The 14,463-nt window shown below is 39.8% G+C and overlaps 1 protein-coding gene across 2 annotated transcripts in view; it reads right to left on the bottom strand.

Annotated features, from left to right (window-relative positions):
• Positions 1–13,447: 13,447 nt before the first annotated feature.
• LOC130558786 (inositol polyphosphate-5-phosphatase A) overlaps positions 13,448–14,463 on the bottom strand; it is a 121,246-nt gene continuing 120,230 nt past the window's right edge. Inside the window, exons 12-13 of one of the 2 annotated variants that reach the window (XM_057341396.1) lie at positions 13,827–13,900; positions 13,448–13,542 (exon numbers count right to left, since the gene is read on the bottom strand). In XM_057341396.1, the coding sequence (XP_057197379.1) occupies positions 13,539–13,542; positions 13,827–13,900 (78 nt within the window). In that variant the 3' untranslated portion in view covers positions 13,448–13,538. Of the gene's footprint in view, positions 13,543–13,691; positions 13,901–14,463 lie in introns of those variants that run through there. The other variant, XM_057341395.1, reaches the window with a different exon arrangement.

The raw sequence follows: 14,463 nt of genomic DNA, 5'->3' as shown, positions 1-14,463 counted from the left end.
AGACCATATTGTTCTGAATACAAGACTATGTTTTTTTCTTGGAAATACATCGGAAAAAATTGGGTCATCATATATTTAAGGTTTAGGCTTTTACCTGTCAATAATACAACCGCCAAATACTTGTAAATGAAGTAAATTGATCAGGAGTGAATTGAAGCCACCATTAAAATACTATCAGTCATAGAAAAGCTTCTAGTCTGTTTTTTCTCACTTGCAAGACTACAATAAAATTTTACTTGTGTGTTAATGAAATTTTGGTAGACTGGTTTTCACACTGAGATTTGCTTAAATAATATTAAATTGTACTGCAGGTAATTTGTATATGTTTTAGTTTTTTTTAAGTGATTGAGTTGTGGTGGTACATTTTACAAGTATTACCATGCTTTAGTTACAATATATACACTAAAATATGCAATATGCAGATGCACTACAGCTCCCCCTAGTGTCTTCTATAGAGATGTGCGATAATTGCGATGATCCGAAATCATCGCGATGAGGTCAAACAATCGCGATGAGACGAATATTTAATAATCGTGACAGCCCTAGTTGTAACAGATCATTAGTATAATCACGGCATTGATCAATAATCACAGTGTCCATCGATAATCACGGCATTGATCAATAATCACAATGTTCATAATCACGGCATTGATCAATAATCACAATGTCCATCGATAATCACGGCATTGATCAATAATCACAATGTTCATAATCACGGCATTGATCAATAATCACAATGTTCATCGGTTATTTTAGTGTTTAGCATAATCGCACAGTACTGATCAATAATTAAAGTGATTATTGATAACAGCCATGTTAATCAATAATGCACGTGTATTATTAATCAGCATGTTTATGAATCAGTGTTTATTAATAACCAGTTAACATGTAACCTGACATGTCACAGGACAACAGTGACTAGATTTTTTGTTATTGATTTATGAATTCTTGTGGTAACTGTGTTTTATTTGTTACTTTAGTCACGTGTGTCAGAGTATCTGTGATAATGTAACTGCAGTACACAACACACGAGCAGGCAAGAGCCAATGAAAGTGCTTGAAGACAGTAGGATAAATATCACGATCAATCAAAAGAATAAGAGATTTTCACAAGGAAATAAAAAGCAAGAATTCAAAAGTAATATTTTTGACATCCCATTTCTCTGCTAAAAACAGTAACACACACTAAAATGATATGACAAAAAATCAACAGAAATAGTAGGAGTGCAACTAATACAATCATGAAATGTGCATTATGTTATTAAAGTGATGCTTTCTGCTCATTGCAGAAACTTTGATCCCCAAAATTCATGTCATTTTGTTTGTGCACACAAACTGTGGTGTCATGAGCAGTCATTTAGACTAAAGTGTGTTTAAAGTTTCAAGCTCAAAGAGAGAGAGCGTGCGTCATATTTCCACAAACACACATCAGAACTGAAGGTGAATTAAGCAGGAAGACAGAAGCTAAGTGATGGGCTGCTAGGACACACACAGACTCCCACTGGCTCAATTGAGCGTGAAAGCAGTTTATCACACCGTTGCCAAGACAAGAATCAGCTAATCAAACACCATCAGCACCGCCACCATTCCAGCCATCGCCATGACGACTGAAAACTCTCAAGGGTCAAGGGTCTAACCGCAGTGGTTAGTAGGGGTTAAAGGAGGGAGGGGGACTAGTTAGCCCGCATCCGGCTAACACACAGGCCCCCGACCGTGTGGCCAAACAAGAGTCGGCGAGGGGCCTTTGCAGAACGCCCGAGAGCAATTAGCATTGATGGCGCTTTAAGCATGTGGAAATGAAGGGCAGTTTTGGTATGCTAAAGAGAGCTGAAGAGATGATTCTCAGCATGAAAGAGCAGATGAATAGTGAGCGAGTGAATGATAGCGGAGGATAGAGAGAGAGAGGGGATAGAGATGCAGAGTGTGGGAATCCAGGGGCGGGGGTGTCAGCCTGGACCACACATACAGTTCAGGAAGTCTTAGTGGATCTCCTTCATCTGGATTAAGCTCATCTGCTACTGATCTATGAAACCCATCCACCGCATCTCTGTTCCAAAACCTACTGAACTGACTGTGGAGGCAGCGACCTTCTGAAGCAGTGTTGATGTAAAGTACACTACATAGGCAGCCAATCGAGTGTAAAACTAACATTTTGCTAAGCTAAAACATGAGGACATTACATAGACTTCCATTGATTTTATATCAGGCTTATGATATATTCTATCCCCTATCCCTGACCCTTAACCTAATAATCACACAAACATGTGCACTCTATTACATTTAAAGACAAACACTATTTGAGCCAAGTAGGAGCCTTTTTATTTAGTGAGGACCAGTAAAATGTCCTCACAAGTAGGGTTGGGAATCGAAAATCAATTCCAATTTGGAATCGGAATCGAAAGGCTAGGAATCGGATACTTGAGATTAAAATTTGAATTCCTCTTATCAATTCCTGTCTGCATATTTTCAGAGAAGTACATGCGTTGCATGATCTGCTGATATCTCAATAAAAGCCCTTATGAAAATTATCGATATTTTTTACTATAGTAAGCATAGTTTAGATATAGAATTTGTATTAAAGCACAGAATCACAAATTAACCATAGTTGCATTATAGTAACTGCAGTTTAACCATGATGTAGTTCAACTATGATAATACAAATTGTAATAAATCAGAAAAGGTGTTTCTATGTGTAAATATACACAAAACGCTGCTCATAAATATATATATATATTTTGCAAACAAGTCAATAAGCAGGCTAAATGACCATACAGGTTGATATCTAAATGTTTTACTTCAACTGTGGAATCAAAACTGGGAATCGATAAGAATCGAAATCGATAAGCAGAATCAGAATTGGAATCGGAATCGATAAAATTGAAACGACTCCCAACCCTAGTCACAAGTGGGTTCACACGTATTTCACTGTGGTACTGAGGACATTTGGCCCTCACAAATATAGCTAAACCAGTACACACACACACACGCGCGCGCTCACACACACACACGCACAGGCACGCACGCACAGGCACGCACACACACACACACACACACACACGCACAGGCACGCACGCACACGCACAGGCACGCACGCACGCACATGCACACACGCACAGGCACACACACGCACGCACACACGCACACACACACACACACACACAGGCTTTGGTTGACTATCCCCGTGGGGACAGTCCATAGGCGTAATGTTTTTATACTGTACAAACTGTATATTCTATCCCCTACCCCTAACCCTATCCCTAAACCTAAAGATCATAGAACACTTTTTACATTTTTAGATTTGTAAAAAATATTGTTCTGTACAATTTATTAGCTTTTGTGCCCATGAGGACCTCAATTTTGGTCCCCACGGTGACACGAGTCCCCATGTGTTGGTGTGTATTCAGGTTTAGGTCCCCACCGGGATATACAAACATGAACACACACACACACACACAGAGATGTGTGTAATGTGACAGTAAACAGTACAGTGCAGGTGATTCATGTTGGTGATTACGAGTGTCCAAACGTATCAGCAGTGTAAACTGTGAGAGTGGGTGTGTGAACCGGACGCAGTCAGACACTATCACACTCTTCCTGCTCGCGACAAGACTAATTACACTCACTGATGACAACACGCTGATAAACTCAACAATCACACACACACCTGTGTCTGAACTCATGAATGTTTCATGAAGTGAACAGAAAAGAAGAGAAGTCAGCGGATGTGGGAATAAATGTGACGATCTTTCATATGTACTGCAGCAGAATCCGCTCAGCTGAACCTTGTGTTTTCAGTCACGTGACCCTGTCCCCGCACCGCGCCGGCCGAGCCCTCGTCCCACATCACCTGTGGAGCCCGACGGGCTGTTCACTTGCTCAACACAGTGACTAATCAGTGACAAGGCAAACAGAGTTTCATTGAGACGGCCGCTGTTTAATGAGGCCCGTACAAACCAAAGACAAAGAGCCAAACGATAAGAGCTCCACTATTAATGAAGTCAGTTCAGAGGTCGTGTGACTACAGGAGACAGGAAGTCTCAAAACCGTGGGATTGGACAGAACCGGAGCTGTCAATCAAACACAGAGAGATTCGGCTGGTGTTTTGTGGGTCACGAGGAAAAGAAAGCTTTGTGTTTTTCTAGACTTGTTTCATCTCTTCAAACAGCTACCGTGGTGGTTCAGTGGTACTGTATGCGTCTGAAGGCTCGAGCGTATCTCGCGGGTCTCCACATCCACACCACACGGTGAAGAATAACAGCACGTGACCTCTGACCTCTCCGGTCTAGACTGGACAAACACGCACGCACGGTCTCGGCGTCGCCTGCTAAAGCTCTGAGAGATGACTGTGGGTCAGCGGCGGTTCTTTCTCTCGCGGTCCTTCCTGCTAACCCGGTTAAAGAAAATAAATAGCATCTTTCTCCTGCGCTCTCTCGTCATCCTCTGAACTCCCACCGGCCGAGCCTTGCATTCAATTTCTGCATTGATCGAACACAATAAAATCATGCAAGAGTCCATTTAATACACTGACCTGAAATCATTTCCAATATATAGAGATAACAGAGAGAGACCACATGTGTAAACCCTTCCAGCGCTGTTATTGGTGCAGTGATGTGATTGAGTTTGCGTGTGAAGCAGAGGCCATGCGTGTGCGTGCGTGTGTGTGTGTGCGGCGTGGCTCCAGCTCTGACATTGTCGAGTGGCGACTAAATTCCACAGGTGTGTGTGTGAGTGCTTGGAGTTGTAAGAGGTCACGGCTCCACAGGACTCTTTCTGTGAATTTACAACTCACAGCACATTTTTAAACACACTGACATTACAGGTGAAAACACATGTCGACCTGTTCAGAGATCTGTTACGGATGAAGCTCGGACTAAAATATGGGATTACCCATAGTACCGTGGTTTTTAGTTTGCTTACTTTTGGGAAGTGTAACATGTGTTTAAATAGTACTATACTGTTTTTAAAATGTGTACCATGGTTTTATTAAAACATTTGTTCAGTGTTGGGTAAGTCACTCTGAAAAAGTAATTAATAACTAGTTACTAATGACATATTCAATGTAATTAGATTACTGTAGAAATGACTCTCTCCAAAAAGTATTTAATTACTTATTACTAATTACTTTCTGTATCCTACATCAACCTTGATTAGTTCAGTGATTCAAGGATAGACATGAAACGGCTCTTTTAATTCATTCAAATAAATAATATTAAACTACATAAAGTACTCTTATTAACTGACCAAAGTATACAGATGTGAGAATTATACATTAAAGCACGGATTTTAAAGTTAGACTTTGAATTTTGATGTCAATTCCACTATTACACACATATATTACCCAAAGTATTTAGTTTAATTACATCAGAAGTAACTGTGATTAAATTACAGAACAAATTACAGTAATCTACTGTACAAACTACTGTACAAACAAACTAACTACAGCGCCCTTAAGGAGAAAATGCAATTATTTTATACCGTAGATCAAGATGAGCTGTCTAAAATTATTAGATCATCTAAATCAACAACATGCATACTAGACCCTATACCTACAAATCTACTGAAAGAGATGCTCCCAGAAATTATAGATCCTCTTCTTGGTATTATTAACTCATCTCTGACATTAGGACATGTGCCTAAAGCATATAAGGTGGCTGTTATAAGGCCCCTTGTCAAAAAACCCCAACTCGACCCTAGAGAACTAAGGAACTACAGGCCTATATCGAATCTACCTTTCATATCTAAAGTTCTGGAAAAAGTAGTTTCAACTCAATTATGCTCCTTCCTCCAAAGGAATGACATCAATGAAGAATTCCAGTCTGGATTTAGAGCATGTCACAGTACAGAGACTGCTTTGATCAGAGTTACAAATGATCTGCTATTGGCGTCTGACCGAGGTTGTATCTCGTTATTGGTGCTGCTAGACCTTAGTGCTGCATTCGATACCATTGACCACAGCACACTCCTACATAGACTCGAAAATTATGTCGGCATTAAGGGAATAGCTTTGAAATGGTTTAAATCTTATTTATCCGACCGTTTTCAATTTGTAGCAATAAACAATGAGGTGTCACGCAAATCGCAAGTCCAGTACGGTGTACCACAGGGCTCAGTCTTAGGGCCTCTGCTCTTCGCATTATACATGCTACCTCTAGGAGATATAATAAAGCGACACGGAGTTAGCTTTCACTGTTATGCTGATGATACTCAACTTTATATTTCCTCGAAGCCTCATGAAACACAGCAGTTCCATCGAATAATGGAATGCATAGTCGATATAAAAAACTGGATGAGTAACAACTTTTTATTACTGAACTCGGACAAAACGGAAGTGTTACTTATTGGACCGAAAACTGCTATAAGTAACAACCAAGAATACTGTTTAACTATTGACGGATGTTCCATAAAACCCTCGTCGTCAGCAAAGAATCTTGGCGTTCTATTCGATAGTAATCTGTCATTTGAGAGCCACGTCGCCAACACCTGTAAAATTGCGTTTTTCCATTTTAAGAATATATCTAAACTACGTCATATGCTGTCAATCTCAGATGCAGAGAAGTTAATTCATGCATTCATGACATCAAGACTAGATTACTGTAATGCACTGTTAGGTGGTTGCCCTGCAGGCTTATTACAAAAACTCCAATTGGTCCAAAACGCGGCAGCTCGAGTTCTTACACGTACAAAAAAGTATGAACATATTAGCCCGGTTCTGTCAACCTTGCACTGGTTACCTATAAAGCATCGCGTTAACTTTAAAATCTTGCTTATTACCTATAAAGCCTTACATGGTTTAGCTCCTCAGTACTTGAATGAACTCCTTTTGTATTACAGTCCTTCACGTGCATTACGCTCTCAGGCGTCCTGTCAGTTGGTAATACCTAGAATTTCAAAATCAAGTGCAGGTGGTAGATCCTTTTCCTATCTAGCGCCTAAACTTTGGAATAGTCTTCCCTGCACTGTCCGGGAGGCAGACACACTCTGTCAGTTTAAATCTAGACTAAAGACGCATCTTTTTAATCTTGCATACACTACTCTTCCATAATATAAATCTTCAGAGGGTTTAGGCTGCATTAGTTAGATCAACCGGAACCAAAAACACAACTGATGTACTTGTTGCATCAAAGAGTACAGAACAGTACTCTACTCTCAGCCAGTCTTGTCTCATTGTTCCAAGGTTACCACAGCGAGCAGGATGCAGTTCATGGCCTGACCTGATGGTAGAGCGGAGAATGGGAAGTGGGGACCTGACAAGAGCTGAGATGATAGAGCTGGATAAAGAAGGACGCGGTCTCTTGACATGTCTTCACCACAAAATTTCAAATGCTATTAGATTATTAATGATAATCTTAAACTATAATTTATTTTATTATTAAGTTTATTTATTTTATTTAGCCTTGTTGTGCAAGTTCTCTGGAGCTTGTGCAGAGGCAGCAGCTTTTGCCAGAGGGGAACTGGAATCCCCTGGTTGGGCCTGGGTTCTCCTGAGGTTTTTTTTCTCGATTAGAGTTTTGGGTTCCTCGCCACCGTTTGCATACTGTTTTTGCACTATCTGCCTGACCGGGGGGGCTGCTTTAGAATCTTAAAGTTTTACTTAATTAATATTGCATATAGGAATTTATTATCTGTTATATTTGACCTGTGCTTCTCTCTCCTTTATCCTAAATGTGTGCTCTCACTGAGCGTGTGTGTGTGTGCGTACTTGTCTGTGTACGTACGTGTGTGTGTGTGTGTGTGTGTGTGTGTGTGTGTCTCTGTGTCTGTGTGTGTTGGTGTGTGTGCGTGTTGTGTGTGTGGAGTGTTTTGTGTGTGGGTGTGTCTGTCTTCTGTGTTTTCAACCTTTTCTTGTTTTTGCAGGTACAACTTTGATTGTTTTGCTTGTAGTCAATGTGTCTCATGTACAGCTGCTTTGTAACAATGAAAATTGTAAAAGCGCTATATAAATAAAGTTGAGTTGAGTTGAGTTAATCCCTTACTTTACTTTTTCAAGGGAAAAGTCATTAAATTACAGTAACTAATTACTTAGTAACTAGTTACACCCAACACTTACCACCAAAGTGCTTTTAGAAAATACTAGTAGACCACGGTGTATTTGTTCAACATTTTATGAGATATTGGTGTTTGTGAAAGTCAATGCACAGCTTTAAAGCTCATTCATAAATGATCATTCAAATGAAACACTCCACAACAATTAAAGCAGAACTTTAGAATTGTGAATGAACAGGATTGTTGTGGTAAACATGGTAAAACTATCACAAATATGTCATTTTGGTCAAAGTCATTTCACGTTTAAAGGGACCGTTCACCCATCCTTTACTCACTCTCAGGTTGTTCCAAACCTGAATAAATGTCTTTGCTCTGCTAAACACAAAGGAAGATATTTATAAAAAAAAAAAGTTTAGTCAACTTAAAACCTATCACAAGCACGTTTTTGAGTTAACTCAACAAACAGAGAAAGTTTCACCCAACTTAAAAAATGATGTTTAAGTCATTAGTTCTCACAACATAGTCAAGTTTACCTAATGAACAGCAGAACAAAATATTTCGTTGGCTGACCATAAATAGAGAACAGAGAATATAGATTGGTTATTTAAAAATAAACAAATGTATTTGTCTTTTATTACAATTGTACTTGTTTTCTACCTCAAACGGAGCAAAACTTTGATCAAATAACTGTTTAAACAGTTTGTGTTGAGTGCATTTAAACCGGTTGTGCCATTGTGTCATGCACTTACACCTCAACATTGAACACATAAACTTCAACCATGGTAACAATCAAAAACCTTCATTCATTAAAAAAACAGTAACAGCAATATTAAAGCATAAATTAAGCTAGCAAGAACTAACACACTACTCAATATAAGAAAAACAAATAAGAAACACAGAATTGAAGATGCTGCAATGCATCTTGGGAACTTTCAAACTCTTGCAATATTGTTTGTTCAGAATACACTGTTTTGTAAGTTGGGCAAACTTTCTGAGGCATTTTGGCCAAAAACTTGAGAATCTAAGTCCAGTCAACAAAATAATCTTCGTTAAAAACATGTTTCGGCTCATTTTGTTCAGTAGAAAACAATCATTTGACTCCTTCAACTAAAAATTCTATGTTCAAGTTACTTATTTATCTTTGTAGGGAGAACATTTTGCAAGTTGGATTTTTTACAGTGTATGAATGTCCCACCCCCCATTGACTCCCATAGTATGGAAAATAAATAGTAAGTGGGTGTTGAGATCTGTTTGGTTCCAAGCATTCTTCCAAATATCTTTCTCTGTGTTCAGCAGAACACATTTTTTTTACATGTTTGGAACAATTTGAGAGTGAGTAAATGATGACAGAATTTTCTTTTTTTAGGTGAACTATCCCTTTAAGCTGCGTTTAAGCAGACAACGCTGTTCTCTCAACTCGGCTTCAGTTTGGTGATCAGGACTTATGCCTTCATGCATGATTTAGCTACGAATACGAATAGCATATTTCAGTTCTCGAATAACTGACAAACATAAACTCACTTAACTCTTGTTTCCATAGCCAAATTATTCACGCTTTATCACAGATGCATGTCATCACTACACACCCCTTACGGCATTGTTCCTGCCTTTTGTTCACTTTCCAGGACTGGTCCCGTTAATGTTACTACGTACCTTTCCAGAAAAGATTCCCGGATCAACTCTGGGATGTGTCTGCGTTCACACTAAAGCAAAAATATTAATAAGATGCGCGGCATGCATGCGCCACTGCCGTTACTCAACTCAACTCAACTCAACTCAACTTTATTTATATAGCGCTTTTACAATTTTCATTGTTACAAAGCAGCTGTACATGAGACACATTGACTACAAGCAAAACAATCAAAGTTGTACCTGCAAAAACAAGAAAAGGTTGAAAACACAGAAGACAGACACACCCACACACAAAACACTCCACACACACAACACGCACACACACCAACACACACAGACACAGAGACACACACACACACACGCACGCACGCACGCACGCACGCACGCACACACACACACACACACACACACACACACACACACACACACACACACACGTACGTACACAGACAAGTACGCACACACACACACGCTCAGTGAGAGCACACATTTAGGATAAAGGAGAGAGAAGCACAGGTCAAATATAACAGATAATAAATTCCTATATGCAATATTAATTAAGTAAAACTTTAAGATTCTAAAGCAGCCCCCCCGGTCAGGCAGATAGTGCAAAAACAGTATGCAAACGGTGGCGAGGAACCCAAAACTCTAATCGAGAAAAAAAACCTCAGGAGAACCCAGGCCCAACCAGGGGATTCCAGTTCCCCTCTGGCAAAAGCTGCTGCCTCTGCACAAGCTCCAGAGAACTTGCACAACAAGGCTAAATAAAATAAATAAACTTAATAATAAAATAAATTATAGTTTAAGATTATCATTAATAATCTAATAGCATTTGAAATTTTGTGGTGAAGACATGTCAAGAGACCGCGTCCTTCTTTATCCAGCTCTATCATCTCAGCTCTTGTCAGGTCCCCACTTCCCATTCTCCGCTCTACCATCAGGTCAGGCCATGAACTGCATCCTGCTCGCTGTGGTAACCTTGGAACAATGAGACAAGACTGGCTGAGAGTAGAGTACTGTTCTGTACTCTTTGATGCAACAAGTACATCAGTTGTGTTTTTGGTTCCGGTTGATCTAACTAATGCAGCCTAAACCCTCTGAAGATTTATATTATGGAAGAGTAGTGTATGCAAGATTAAAAAGATGCGTCTTTAGTCTAGATTTAAACTGACAGAGTGTGTCTGCCTCCCGGACAGTGCAGGGAAGACTATTCCAAAGTTTAGGCGCTAGATAGGAAAAGGATCTACCACCTGCACTTGATTTTGAAATTCTAGGTATTACCAACTGACAGGACGCCTGAGAGCGTAATGCACGTGAAGGACTGTAATACAAAAGGAGTTCATTCAAGTACTGAGGAGCTAAACCATGTAAGGCTTTATAGGTAATAAGCAAGATTTTAAAGTTAACGCGATGCTTTATAGGTAACCAGTGCAAGGTTGACAGAACCGGGCTAATATGTTCATACTTTTTTGTACGTGTAAGAACTCGAGCTGCCGCGTTTTGGACCAATTGGAGTTTTTGTAATAAGCCTGCAGGGCAACCACCTAACAGTGCATTACAGTAATCTAGTCTTGATGTCATGAATGCATGAATTAACTTCTCTGCATCTGAGATTGACAGCATATGACGTAGTTTAGATATATTCTTAAAATGGAAAAACGCAATTTTACAGGTGTTGGCGACGTGGCTCTCAAATGACAGATTACTATCGAATAGAACGCCAAGATTCTTTGCTGACGACGAGGGTTTTATGGAACATCCGTCAATAGTTAAACAGTATTCTTGGTTGTTACTTATAGCAGTTTTCGGTCCAATAAGTAACACTTCCGTTTTGTCCGAGTTCAGTAATAAAAAGTTGTTACTCATCCAGTTTTTTATATCGACTATGCATTCCATTATTCGATGGAACTGCTGTGTTTCATGAGGCTTCGAGGAAATATAAAGTTGAGTATCATCAGCATAACAGTGAAAGCTAACTCCGTGTCGCTTTATTATATCTCCTAGAGGTAGCATGTATAATGCGAAGAGCAGAGGCCCTAAGACTGAGCCCTGTGGTACACCGTACTGGACTTGCGATTTGCGTGACACCTCATTGTTTATTGCTACAAATTGAAAACGGTCGGATAAATAAGATTTAAACCATTTCAAAGCTATTCCCTTAATGCCGACATAATTTTCGAGTCTATGTAGGAGTGTGCTGTGGTCAATGGTATCGAATGCAGCACTAACGTCTAGCAGCACCAATAACGAGATACAACCTCGGTCAGACGCCAATAGCAGATCATTTGTAACTCTGATCAAAGCAGTCTCTGTACTGTGACATGCTCTAAATCCAGACTGGAATTCTTCATTGATGTCATTCCTTTGGAGGAAGGAGCATAATTGAGTTGAAACTACTTTTTCCAGAATTTTAGATATGAAAGGTAGATTCGATGAATACAGGTTACAATGGTAGGTTACAATGAATAGAGAGGAATGCAACGCTCAATATGGCCGCTCTAGCAAAGAAAGCCCCGCCTTCCAGTAAAATGAGCCAATCATCAATCAGTAAAGACTGACGATTCTCTGGGGCGGGGCTCTCGTGAGGCGCTTGCCAGCCTGTATGCAGGTGCAGTAGATGAGGCGACCTCGGAAAAGGTGATTTTTTTTGGCGCAATTTAAAGTCTCCGTGAACCGGAAGTTGCGATTGTTTTTACTTCCGTATTCTGACACATTTCTGAGTGAAAAGGAATTTCAAAGGAGAAAATTAGTGGCCGTGGCTTGCCTTTTTCACTGCGAATTGATTGGATGTATAAAAACAGCTGTTGCATTTTGAAATGAAACTGGCAGCAGACTGAGGAGGAGTTAACGGATGCTAGCATACATCATTTAAGATGGATAGTCATTACAGGACGGAAGTGCATTTTCAGATTTTAACTGAAGATTACGAGGGCACAAGAATTTTAAAAAGAGAATGACCCACATTGATCAACTATTTACTATGAACGCTGCAATATTTCATGAAAAAATAAGAATTGTAATTTTTAATTTCACTGGGACTTTAATCTTAGCAATCCAAAGTTATGATACAGTTCATGTCATGTTTAATTATTGATCGGAAATATGCTGTTTAATTGTGATTTTTGCCAGTGATTTTAGAAATATCTGCCTTCCCATATTCAAGTAAATAGGACTGTGGACTTGCTATGATGTAAAGAGGTGTTGCAAACATGGCCGCCGAGTGGCAGGACTTTCGTCAATGGACTTTGACTGAAGGCACTCTAACAATTTTACAGCACGATCTGTGTGAGAGGGGTTAAAGTGTGCATGTGACACATAGTGAGGAGTGTCTCTGGTCTCTTGTATGACAAAGAATAATCACATGTTCTGGATTGCTCATAAGGAGCGTGTCTTATCTATTCACTCCGGTCTGTTAATAATGTGTTTGTGATGGTTTTCAAATCACCTGCTCTGTTAGTCTTAAAACAGTCAGTATAAAGTCTGTTTCACAACACAGATTATTCTCAAGAGCTGCCCACTTTCATCAAACTGACATGAAAAGCAGCCAATCACAGCACTCTTATTGCTTTTACTATCATAATCACAGACTGGAATGAAAATACAGAAACTCAGCAGTTGTCGGCATCGATACACAACTTAAACACTTTCCACACAGACAGATTTCCACAATTACACAAACACGAACTCACACTCACTCTCTCTCTCTCACACACACACACACACACACTTCTTGTGGTCTTGTGCCGGCAGTGAGTGCAGCAGTTTATCAAGTAATTATTGTTTGATTCCTGCGTTTCATTATCTGCTGTGATTGAGTCAGAGCCGACGGCAAAGGTCAAGCATCATTAGTTCACCGCGCTAAACATGAGATCTCCGTCACCCCCGCCGGGCCGGGCCGGCCCTCTGAAAGGCCTGATGGTAAATTCATCTGTTTGAGGAAGAAATCCACTATGGCTTTAGAATATTAAGACAGAAGAGACGGGTCACAGAGTCTCAGGGGAGACACTCACTGTGTGTCTGAATCAAAGCACAACACATCAAGTACAGCCAAATACTTTCACATTTCCATCTTTCATGAGTTTGATACAGAGACCAGCAGACACGGACACCTACACAGTTTAACATCCCAACATCACACACAACACCGTTAACACACAAACATCTTTCTCTTCACTAGTCTGTGGTGCATGTTAGTTCTGCATGTGCTCGTACCTCGGAGGAAATGAGATTCCCAGCTCATGAAGACGATCCTTAAAGACTGACAGCTCTTTATCAAACTCTAAAAGCTGGAAACACACAGAGAGAGAGAGAGAGAGAGAGAGAGTTTTATATATGCACGGACATCATCTGAATGGACACACGGTGAGATGACGTTTGAAGACATGTGTCGTTCTAGTCATTCTACATTGAGCACAACTGATGGCAATTTTCAGAGAGCACACATACTGATTAAATGCACATCTCCAAGTCACTCTGGATCAAAGTGTCTGTCCGATACATACTGTAAACGTCATATTGTGAAACATTGACTGAACGTTTGTCATTGATGGTGCAAATATAAACAAAACCGCGTTTTTTGTCATGAGCTGTTGTATATTAATTGCATTACTTTTAAACAACAACATGTGTGTGATATTGCCAAATATCGATGAAAAATTGATGAAAAATGATGAAAAATTGTTGACTGTGACAAAGTATTCAGCCTGTGAAGATGTGACAGAGAAGTTAACCAATCATAAGACAGGTCATTTAGTGTACAGATGAAACTCTTAAAGGTCCAGTTCCAACCGTTTAAAGCAAAAGATCACTGTGTTCAGAAACCTCCACCAACATTAGATTAGAGAATTAT

The sequence above is a fragment of the Triplophysa rosa genome, linkage group LG9 (genome assembly GCF_024868665.1).
Source record: "Triplophysa rosa linkage group LG9, Trosa_1v2, whole genome shotgun sequence".
In the NCBI taxonomy this organism is placed as follows: domain Eukaryota; kingdom Metazoa; phylum Chordata; class Actinopteri; order Cypriniformes; family Nemacheilidae; genus Triplophysa; species Triplophysa rosa.
The sequence above is the reverse complement of the archived record's forward strand: the minus strand, read 5'-3'. Positions and strand labels throughout refer to the sequence as shown.